Here is a 12,275-nt window from a genome sequence, read left to right on the forward strand (position 1 = left end):
ACCCACATCCAACAGGCTAGAAATTAGGATTTGGAAGTCTGGGGTGGCAGGATGGGTCTTCCCTGGGCAAGGTGGGTGTGACAGAGGCCCCAGCACTGACCACATGCTAACGAGCAGCAGTTTTCTCTGAACAGCCCTTCCTGGCCTGGATCAGAAGAAGCGTGGTGGCCACAAAGCATGCTGCCTGCTGACACCCCCTCCACCACCACTGTTCCCACCACCATTCTTCAGAGGTGGCCGAAGTCCGGTGAGTACTTTGGGATTTCTGAGAGGAAAAAAAAAGTGCAGGCTACTCATTTGCACACCACACAGCCCCGCCTGCCTGCCCCACTCCACCTGAGCTGCCTCCGGAATCTTGTGAGAGCCTCAACCCTCCACGGTCACCCAGAGGTTGAGCCCTGGAATGGACATTTTGCAGTTCCTGGGGTGTGTCCATTCTCCAAATATCTTAAATAAATGATGGAGGGAGGGAGATTCTTCTCGGCAGGAATTGGATTTGGCAAAGTTTCTCATCTTCTCAAAAACCAGGAGGTGAATTTATAATATAACTTCCTGGGTTCCCATCAGCTGCTCAGATATGGAATTTCCCCTTCTGTTTTTCTTCTTCCCAAGTGTTTATGAAATTCCCTTCTGCAGTCCGTGTCTAACACAGACCATTTCCATGAGGTGACTCAGGAAATAGTTCTCCTGTAGCCACACTGAGGTGTGACAGGGAGCAGAATTTGGAAAGAAAGGACAAGGTGAGGAAAACAACAAGATTCGGGAAACTGGCCTAGAAGGCAGCAGCCAGAGCATTCTGAGAACTTGGGATTCTCAGCTCTTTCCCAACACTGCTTCTCCTGTGCTGTCCAATTCAGGAGCCACTGGCCGTATGTAGCTATCTGGCACTTGCACTGTGGCTAGTTCAAGTTGAGATGTGCTGTAAGTGTAAAATACACACTGGATTTTGAAAGAATTAGTATGAAAAAAGAATGTAAACTATCTCATTAGTTCACTTTCTAATATTGAATATATGTTAAAATGATAATATTTGGGTTTTGTTGGGTTAAATAAAGTATATTATTAAAATTAATTTCACTTTTTTCTTTTTAGCTTCTTGAAAGGTAAAAATGTGACTACTAGACAATTTAAAATTACAATGTTGCTCTTACTGGTGGCTCACGTTAGTTATGTTTCCACTGGACATGCCAACCTAGACATTGGATAGAGGCCCCTGAAATGAGCTTCCTAACTCTATCCAAAGTGGCTGCAATTTGTCTGTAATTCACACAAGCCAGGTTTGTCTCAAGAGCAGATGAGAGAACAGAAACTGGTAGCCCAAGATGTCATCTTCTTGGGGCAGTCACTGGGGTGTCAGGGAACTGCCAGGCTTAGAGACCTGAACCCAGAGCAGGTCTGTGTCCAGGATGGTGACCCTTCCTCTGTCCCCTACGCCTGACCTCTAACTCTGTGTTGCTTTGTACTGAAGCTTCTCTCCCCAGACATGAAGAATCTCATCCTGGAACTGGAGACCTCGCAGTCCCCGTGCATGCGAGGCTCGCTAGGCTCCCCTGGGCCTCCCGGCCCCCAGGTTGGTACACTCTACCGGACCTCTCTTGCTGTCTTCTGTTTAGAGCAGGAAAGCCCACTGCACAGAGCCTCTTAGTGTCTGCTCCTTCTCATGTGATACAAAGCTGTTTTTCCTTCTCTCGCTAACTTCCTGCTCCATAGCCACATGGTTAGAACACTGGCTCTTTGCTAGGTAAATTCTGGCCTCCCGACCTTGATTTCCTCATCTATGCAATGGGGATAATAATTGTCCCTACAGTACTGAATTTTGGGGGAATCAAATGAGGATGCTACCTCTATGGATATGGTTTTTATTAGTTACAATCAGACAAACACTTGATGATGGTGCCCCTTTTGTAACCATTGACCCGTCCTGTGGACCAGAGCTGCCTGTGTTCAGCACAGGGAAGTGGAGGCGCAGAGGAGATTGTTTCCTGCCTCACTGGGCCCCCAGGTGTTGCTACCAAGTAGCCCGCCCCTGCCCACCAAAGCTAAAGGGGAGAGTGAGAAATAGGCAAAATGCTGGAGAAAGGATTTCTAGACACACAAGGGTACCCTCCAGAAACCCCACCCCACAGACTCCTGGCCCTGTGGCCTACCTCCAAGAGGGTGCTCCATCGGTGAGGGACAGCTGGGCCTGAGCCTTCCATGGGGAGGAGAAAGAGGGTGTAAGGAGCAGTTAGTTCCCCAGGTGCCTTCCCATGCAGGGGGCATAAAAATGACATCACCCACCTGGGTAAACCCTCGTGTGGCTTCCGGACACTTGAAGGCTCACCTGGATTACAAAGCTCCACAGGAGGGGACTCCAGCCTGTATCTCCTACGTCACTTCCTACCTCCATTGTCTCCTTGACTCAGCCACAGTGACCATCTCTCACGTTCTCAAACACTCCAAACTTGCTTTAGCCACAGGGCCTTTGCACTTGTGGTCCCTGCTGTTTGGAATGTTCTTCTTTCTGGTTTTGATCATGGCCAGCTCCTGTTGGCCACTCAGTACTCAGCTTCCATGCCACCTCCTTAGAAGTGCCTTCTTCTACCACCCACTCAACCACTTAGTCTAAAGTAGTCTCCTGCCCGCACCCACCACCACAATCACTCTCTGCCACAATGACCTATTTTAATTCTCTGCATGATTTTATCATCCTATTATGATGTTCTTATTTGTTTTTCTGTTCCTGGTCTCCCCTCTGTAAAACGTAAGCTCAGTGGCAGGGGTTGGCAAACTATATCTGTGGATCAAATCCTGCAGCAAAGTTTCAATAAAATGTTGAAGTTTTATTGTCTGTGGCTGCTTTTGCACGACAAAGGCAGAGTTGAGTAGTTGTGACAGAGACCAAATGTGACCCACAAAGCCGAAGATACTGACAATGTAACCTTCTAAAGAAAACGTGTGTCAAGCCTTGGTCTGTGGGAACAGAGACATTGTCCATCTCGCTCACTATTATATTGCCCGTCTACAACAGTGCACGGGGTCGGGATAGGTTCTCCATAATTACTTGCTGGATACAAGAAAGAAAACAGGACTTTGAACCCAGAGTTGGCCAGAGGCTGACACAGAGAAGCTGGGAAGCCTGCAGAAAAGCAAGATGAGAATCTTTCGAGGTGCATTTCTATCTTCCCACCTTCAGCCAGTCTACTCTAACAGGTCTCAGGCATGCTAGAACCCATGGAATATAGAAAAGAAAAGGGGGACTTTCTGCTGACCTCAGGACAGTGGCTCTCTGGTCACACACATCTGTAACCTCGTGCAATCCCCTTTGAAGCACCTGGAGGCTGTGTTGCCCAACTGCAGGGTCCTGTGTAGCCACCTTCATGTCCTTAGAACACAGTGTGGATGCTGTCCCTACTCAAAGTGAGGTCTGTGAACCAGCAACATTGGTATCATATAGGAAGCTGGTTAGAAATGCAGAATCTCATCCCCCTGACAAATTCATTCTATCAGAATCTGCATTCTAACAAGATACCACCCCTCCACCAAGTGAACGGAGTGAGTCATCTGCACATTAAAGTTGGAGAGGCAATGAGCTAGTGTACAATGACCTTGTGAAATAGTTCTAGTCCACTTCAAGAAACAGAAAGGACTAAGGTTTGGAAGAATCAAGAGAATGGAATGAAAACCCTCCTCTTCCCTATCCAAAAATAGAAGGTGAAGAAACCAAAGATAGTGGTTCTCAAACTTATCTACACATTACAATTCCCTGGGGGAGCTTCAAAAATTACCAATGCTTGTTCCTCCTCCCCTGAGATTGGTATTTATTATTATTATCATTATTATTATTAGAGAGAGGGTCTCACTGTGCCACCTAGGTTAGAGTGCAGTGACTTGATCGCAGCTAACTGCAGCCTCCACTTCCCAGGCTTAAGTGAGCCTCCTATATCAGCCTCCCACAGGAGGTGGGACCACAGGTGCACATGCCATCATGCCTGGCTAATTTCTTAATATTTTGTAGAGACAGGGTCTCACCACATTGACCAGGTTGGTCTCAAACTCCTGGGCTCAAGCAATCCTCCCACATTGGCCTCCCACAGTGCTGAGATTATAGGCATAAGCCACCCCACCCAGCCTGAGGTTGTTATTTAATTGGGCTGGGTTGGGGCCTGGGCTTTGGGATTTTTCAAACATCTCCAGAGAATTGTAATATGCTGATAGACTTGGGAACCACTGGCTGAGGGGAGCTGTTGTTATTTGGACAAGTTTTATAGAAATCATATTTCAGGGAGGGAGGTTCCAAGATGGCTAAATAGGAACAGCTCCAGTCTACAGCTCCCAGCATGAGTGATGCAGAAGATGGGTGATTTCTGCATTTCCAACTGAGTTTTGAAGAGAGTAGTGGTTCTCCCAGCATGGAGTTTGAGATCTGAGAACGGACAGACTACCTCCTCGAGTGGGTCCCTGACCTCCAAGTAGCCTAACTGGGAGACACCTCCCAGTAGGGGCTGACTGACACCTCATACAGCTGGGTGCCCCTCTGAAATGAAGCTTCCAGAGGAAGGATCAGGCAGCAACATTTGCCATTCTGCTGTTTTGCAGCCTCTGCTGGTGATACCCAGGCAAACAGGATCTGGAGTGGACCTCCAGCAAACTCCAACAGACCTGCAGCTGAGGGTCCTGACTGTTAGAAGGAAAACTAACAAACAGAAAGGACATCCACACCAAAATCCCATCTGTACATCACCGTCATCAAAGACCAAAGGTAGATAAAACCACAAAGATGGGGAGAAACCAGAGCAGAAAAGCTGAACATTCTAAAAATCAGAGCACCTCTTCTCCTCCAAAGGAATGCAGTTCCTCGCTAGCAATGGGACAAAGCCTGACAGAGAATGACTTTGACGAGTTGAGAGAAGAAGGCTTCAGACGACTGGTAATAATAAACTACTCTGAGCTAAAGGAGGATGTTCGAACCCATCGCAAAGATGCTAAAAACCTTGAAAAAAGATTAGATGAATGGCTAACTAGAATAAACAGCATAGAGAAGACCTTAAATGACCTGATGGAGCTGAAAACCATGACACGAGAACTACATGACGCATGCACAAGCTTCAGTAGCCAATTCAATCAAGTGGAAGAAAGGGTATCAGTGATTGAAGTCAAATGAATGAAATGAAGCGAGAAGAGAAGTTTAGAGAAAAAGAGTAAAAAGAAATGAACAAAGCCTCCAAGAAATATGGGACTATGTGAAAAGACCAAATCTATGTCTGATTGGTGTACCTGAAAGTGACAGGGAGAATGGAATCAAGTTGGAAAATACACTTCAGGATATTATCCAGGAGAACTTCTCCATCCTAGCAAGGCAGGCCAACATTCAAATTCAGGAAATACAGAGAATGCCACAAAGATGCTCCTTGAGAAGAGCAACTCCAAGACACTTAATTGTCAGATTCACCAAAGTTGAAATCAAGAAAAAAATGTTAAGGGCAGCCAGAGAGAAAGGTCAGGTTACCCACAAAGGAAAGCCCATCAGACTAACAGCAGATCTCTTGGCAGAAACTCTACAAGCCAGAAGAGAGTGGGAGCCAATATTCAACAATCTTAAAGAAAAGAATTTTCAACCCAGAATTTCATATCCAGCCAAACTAAGCTTCATCAGTGAAGGAGAAATAAAATCCTTTACAGACAAACAAATGCTGAGAGATTTTGTCACCACCAGGCCTGCCTTACAAGAGCTCCTGAAGGAAGCACTAAACATGGAAAGGAACAACTGGTATCAGCCACCACAAAATCATACCAAACTGTAAAGACCATCAACACTATGAATAAACCGCATCAACTAATGAGCAAAATAACCAGCTAACATCATAATGAGAGGATCAAATTCACACATATTAATATTAATATTAAGGTTAATAACAATATTAACCTTAAATGTAAATGGGCTAAATGCTCCAATTAAAAGACACAGACTGGCAAATTGGATAAAGAGTCAAGACCCATCAGTTTGCTGTATTCAGGAGACCCATCTCACATGCAGAGACACACATAGGCTCAAAATAAAGGGATGGAGGAAGATCTACCAAGCAAATGGAAAACAAACCAAAAAAAAAGCAGGGATTGCAATCCTAGTCTCTGATAAAACAGACTTTAAACCAACAAATATCAAAACAGACAAAGAAGGCCGTTACATAATGGTAAAGGGATCAATTCAACAAGAAGAGCTAACTATCCTAAATATATATGCACCCAATACAGGAGCACCGAGATTCATAAAGTGTCCTTAGAGACCTACAAAGAGACTTAGACTCCCACACAATAATAACAGAAGACTTTAACACCCCACTGTCAACATTAGACAGATCAACGAGACAGAAAGTTAACAAGAATATCCAGGAATTGAACTCAGCTCTGCACCAAGCAGACTTAATAGACATCTACAGAACTCTCCACCCCAAATCAACAGAATATACATTCTCAGCTCCACATTGCACTTATTCCAAAATTGACCACATAGTTTGAAGTAAAGCACTCCTCAGCAAATGTAAAAGAACAGAAATTATAACAAACTGTCTCTGAGACCACAGTACAATCAAACTAGAACTCAGGATTAAGAAACTCAATCAAAACCACTCAACTGCATGGCAACTGAACAACCTGCTCCTGAATGACTACTGGGTACATAATGAAATGAAGGCAGAAATAATGATGTTCTTTGAAACCACTGAGAACAAAGACACAACATACCAGAATCTCTGGGACACATTTAAAGCAGTGTGTAGAGGGAAATTTATAGCACTAAATGCCCACAAGAGAAAGCAGGAAAGATCTAAAACTGACACCCTAACATCATGAAAGTAGAGGAGCAAGAGCAAACACATTCAAAAGCTAGCAGAAGGCAAGAAATAAGTAAGATCAGAGCAGAACTGAAGGAGATAGAGACACAAAAAAACAACCTTCAAAAAATCAGCGAATCAGGAGCTGGTTTTTTGAAAAGATCAACAAAATTGATAGAGCACTAGCAAGACTAATAAAGAAGAATAGAGAGAAGAATCAAATAGATGCAATAAAGAACGATAAAGGGGATATCACCACCAATCCCACAAAAATACAAACTACCATTAGAGAATACTATAAACACCTCTATGCAAATAAACTAGAAAATCTAGAAGAAATGGATAAATTCCTGGACACATACACCCTCCCAAGACTAAACCAGGAAGAAGTTGAATCCCTGAAAAGAACAATAACAGGCTCTGAAATTGAGGCAATAATTAATAGCCTACCAACCAAAAAAAGTCCAGGACCAGACGGATTCATAGCCAAATTCTACCAGAGTTACAAAGAGGACCTGGTACCATTTCTTCTGAAACTATTCCAATCAATAGAAAAAGAGAGAATCCTCCCTAACTCATTTTATGAGGCCAGCATCATCCTGATACCAAAGCCTGGCAGAGACACAACAAAAAAAGAGAATTTTAGACCAATATCCCTGATGAACATCGATGCAAAAATCCTCAATGAAATACTGGCAAACCGAATCCAGCAGCACATCGAAAAGCTTATCTACCATGGTCACGTGGGCTTCATCCCTGGGATGCAATGCTGGTTCAACATATGCAAATCAATAATCATAATCCGTCGTATAAACAGAACCAAAGACAAAAACCACATGATTATCTCAATAGATGCAGAAAAATCCTTTGACAAAATTGAACAGCCCTTCATGCTAAAAACTCTCAGTAAACTAGGTATTGAGGGGATGTATCTCAAAATAATAAGAACTATTAATGACAAACTCACAGCCAATATCATACTGAATGGGCCAAAACTGGAAGCATTCCCTTTGAAAACTGGTGCAAGACAGGGATGCCCTCTCTCACTACTCCTATTCAACATAGTGTTGGAAGTTCTGGCCAGGGCAATCAGGCAGGAGAAAGAAATAAAGGGCATTCAATTAGGAAGACAGGAAGTCAAATTGTCCCTGTTTGCAGATGACATTATTTTATATTTAGAAAACCCCATCATCTCAGCCCAAAATCTCCTTAAGCTGGTAAGCGACTTCAGCAAAGTCTCAGGATACAAAATCAATGTGCAAAAATTACAAGCATTCCTATACACCAATAACAGACAAGCAGAGAGCCAAATTATGAGTAAACTCCCGTTCACAATTGCTTCAAAGAGAATAAAATACCTAGGAATCCACCTTACAAGGGATGAGAAGGACCTCTTCAAGGAGAACTACAAACCACTGCTCAACGAAATAAAAGAGGTCACAAACAAATTGAAGAACATTCCATGCTCATGGATAGGAAGAATCAATATCATGAAAATGGTCATACTGCCCAAGGTGATTTATAGATTCAATGCCATCCCCATCAAGCTACCAATGACTTTCTTCACAGAGTTGGAAAAAACTACTTTAAAGTTCATATGGAACCAAAAAAGAGCCCACATTGCCAAGACAATCCTAAGCCAAAAGAACAAAGCTGGAGGCATCGCACTACCTGACTTCAAACTATACTACAAGGCTGCAGTAACCAAAACAGCATGGTGTGGTACCAAAACAGATATATAGACCAATGGAAAAGAACAGAGCCCTCAAAAATAATACCACACATCTACAACCATCTCATCTTTGACAAACCTGACAAAAACAAGAAATGGGGAAAGGATTCCCTATTTAATAAATGGTGCTGGGAAAACTGGCTAGCCGTATGTAGAAAGCTGAAATGATCCCTTCCTTACACCTTATACAAAAATTAATTCAAGATAGATTAAAGACTTAAATGTTATACCTGAAACCATAAAAGCCCTTCTTTTCAAGAAGAAAACCTAGGCAATACCATTCAGGACATAGGCATAGGCAAGGACTTCATGTCTAAAAACCAAAAGCAATGGCAACAAAAGCCAAAATTGACAAATGGGATCTAATTAAACTAAAGAGCTTCTGCACAGCAAAAGAAACTACCATCAGAGTGAACAGGCAACCTACAGAATGGGAGAAAATTTTACAATCTACCTATCAGACAAAGGGCTAATATCCATAATCTACAAAGAACTTAAACAAATTTGCAAGAAAAAAATCAAACAACCCCATCAAAAAGTAGTGAAGGATATGAACAGACACTTCTCAAAAGAAGACATTTGTGCAGCCAACAGCCACGTGAAAAAATGCTCATCACTGGCCATCAGACAAATGCAAATCAAAACCACAATGAGATACCATCTCACACCAGTTAGAATGGCAATCATTAAAAAGTCAGGAAACAACAGGTACTGGAGAGGATGTGGAGAAATAGGAACACTTTTACACTGTTGGTGGGACTGTAAACTAGTTCAACCATTGTGGAAGACAGTGTGGCGATTCCTCAAGGATCTAGAACTAGAAATACCATTCAACCCAGCCATCCCATTACTGGGTATACACCCAAAGGACTATAAATCATGCTGCTATAAAGACACATGCACACATATGTTTATTGCAGCACTATTCATAATAGCAAAGACTTGGAACCAATCCAAATGTCCATCAATGATAGACTGGTTTAAGAAAATGTGGCACATATACACCACGGAATACTATGCAGCCATAAAAAAGGATGAGTTCGTGTCCTTTGTAGGGACATGGACGAAGCTGGAAACCTATATTCTGAGCAAACTATCGCAAGGACAGAAAACCAAACACCGTATGTTCTCGCTCATAGGTGGGAATTGAACAATGAGAACACTTGGACACAGGAAGGGGAACATCACACACTGGGGCCTGTCGTGGGGTTGGGGGAGGGGGGAAGGATAGCATTAGGAGATATACCTAATGTAAATGATGGGTTAATAGGTGCAGCACACCAGCATGGCACATGTATACATATGTCACAAACCTGCACATTGTGCACGTGTACCCTAGAACTTAAAGTATAATGAAAAATAAAATAAAAAAGAAATCATGTTTCAAACAGGCTTTGCATTTTGCATGTTCACCTGCAGATCCTGGGGGTGCTGTGGGAGCCTGGGGAATTTTGATGAATTTCTTCTCTGCTGTTTTGGAGAATATGGAAAATAGCTGACTGAGCATTTTGCAGGCACATTCTGGCTGTGGATGTGCAAAGCTTTGATGCAGTGAGTTGTAGGGTCCCTGAGCTGGAGTCGGCTCCTCTCCAATGGACAAAAATGCACTCTTTACTTGCCAACATTCTTAGTGTCTTAAAAAAGAAGATTTTTTTCCTGCTGAAGAAAGGCAAAAATTATTTGGCACCTAGTACCCACAAATTGACCATGGGAATTTCCAAGGTGGCAGCTGCTGCTATGTGCAAAACTTAACTTGTCTCTTGTCAGGCCCCCAGGAAAGTTTGGCAAGAGTAACTGAAAAGACATGAGAGGTGATGAAGCCTCTTGTTTTTAGCAAGTGGGATTTATTCAAGACACTTTGGTTGCTCTCAACAAGCACTTGGGATGTTTTAGGCAAACAAAGAGTTACAGGGAGAAAATTAAAACCACATAGAGTAGATATGTGAGCATTGCAACCATGGAGCCACTGGAAACACAGCTCAGAAAAAGCTAAACAGGAGGAAGAACAGAGGAGGGGACTGGGCTGGAGGGCACAGGAAGAGCCTCCATGGGTCCCTGGAATCCTACATTTTCCCAGAGAATGAGGTTGCTGCTGTAGGAGCCCAGTGCACCAAGAGCCTCCCCACCCATACAGTTTCGGACTGATATATACTTTCTTCACTTTTTTATCTTGATTGATTAGGGTCCACCGGGGCTTCCTGGCAAGACAGGACCAAAGGGAGAAAAGGTATGAACTGAACCACTACTTTCTTCAACCCTTCTTTTCTTGGTAATTCCAGCCTGTTTTCTGGGCGTCCCACTGAGAATTTCCTAGTTGAGATTTCCAAACATGTGCCTTGGTGTGGGAGGCTGGGCGTCATGATGGCTGAGCTGCTGCAGCACCTATGAGATACCACTGGTGTATTTTGACGTAGCCCACTGACATGGCAGTGGGGCCGTGAGCAGCAGCCAAGCAGCTGAACCACATGGCCATGCCCAGTCATCAACTCTACTAAGCCTTCTGCTTCCAGAACATCTCTTCCAAAGCAGCCTCTCCTTACCTGTCTTCTCCGTCCATAGGGGGAGCTTGGCCGACCAGGAAGGAAGGTATGGTCCGCACTGTTCTGTGAGTGTCACATGGGCGTCTGTGCTCCACATGCATGTGTGTGCATGCGCTCCTAGGGACGGGGGACCAGCAGTGCACTTCAGTGGCCACTGATACCCAGGTGGACAGCAAGGGTGCTGCCATCTCAATGCAGGTGGACAGTGAGGGTGCTGCCGTCTCGATGGTGACAGCAGTAACCTCGCCCTTTCTGTCAACTTCTTTGTTCAGGAGCAGGAGCCTGCTACTGCCAGGCATTCAGACTTCTTCCAGGGGCTGCCAAGCCTGGCCAAATTCCACCCCTCTCACTTCCCACCCCAACCCCAGACCATCTCATTCTGCTACCCATCAGAGAAACCCTTCATAGCTGCAACCAGTGACACAGAATGACTCTCACTGTCTATTTGATTAAATTTGAGTAAAGTGCCAGAGCAGACAGAAACAAATGGCTTTTGCTTTTTGGCTCAGCTGAAATAAATGGAGGTTACTTAAGGTCACAGTGATGCTGAGTGAACCAAACACATGTTATCAAGGCTCTCATTAGTGTCAAGAGGGAGTAAATCAGCAGCCTATTGTATTTGCTGAGGTCAGTGGATACTGGCACTGAATTTCTAGGTCTTGATTATAGACAGGGGTGCAAAACTTTGGCCAAGAAAGATATCCATGGCTCTAAATATAAATTACTGTATTTCTTGTTAAATGGTTTATTAAATGGTTTCATTGTCCACAAATTCCTTAAACAGAGTTTTGCAAGACAAAGTTACAACTCTTTAGGGCACAGATGAAAACTATAGCCAAGGCACAGCGGCTGTCTGAAGTGCTGGGGTGGTCTCCATGGCAATGGTCAAAGGATATTCTGCTGTGGTGTCCATGCTCAGGCCTAACAAGGACTATGATTGATTAGTGATGTGTGCCATGGATGTGGGAGGCAACAGTAGAAACCAGTACACATGCCAGCATTTGGCATGTCTGGGTTAGGGGCTGAGCCCTTCACATCTCTAGCTAACTGTGAAATTAGCTAATGGGCACAAGGTCAAGATAGGCCGTTAGCACCTGCACCCACTCTCTCTTGCAGGGCTTGCCCTTCCATAGCCCTGGCTTAGGCAGAGGCAGAGGTGACATGTACCATGTGCAAGTGAATACATTATTA

At 43.9% G+C, this 12,275-nt stretch overlaps 1 protein-coding gene across 13 annotated transcripts in view; it reads left to right on the forward strand.

Moving 5' to 3' along the window:
• LOC105490408 (collagen like tail subunit of asymmetric acetylcholinesterase) overlaps nt 1-12,275 on the forward strand; it is a 71,971-nt gene that overhangs the window by 32,959 nt on the left and 26,737 nt on the right. For 3 of the 13 annotated variants that reach the window (XM_011755980.2, XM_071090874.1, XM_011755982.3), the window contains exons 2-5: nt 135-247; nt 1,469-1,570; nt 10,727-10,771; nt 11,104-11,130. In XM_011755980.2, the coding sequence (XP_011754282.1) occupies nt 135-247; nt 1,469-1,570; nt 10,727-10,771; nt 11,104-11,130 (287 nt within the window). Of the gene's footprint in view, nt 1-134; nt 9,729-10,726; nt 10,772-11,103; nt 11,131-12,275 lie in introns of those variants that run through there. The other 10 variants (XM_011755981.3, XM_071090877.1, XM_071090878.1 and 7 more) reach the window with 5 other exon arrangements.

This window comes from Macaca nemestrina, chromosome 2, assembly GCF_043159975.1.
Source record: "Macaca nemestrina isolate mMacNem1 chromosome 2, mMacNem.hap1, whole genome shotgun sequence".
NCBI classification, from domain to species: Eukaryota; Metazoa; Chordata; class Mammalia; order Primates; family Cercopithecidae; genus Macaca; species Macaca nemestrina.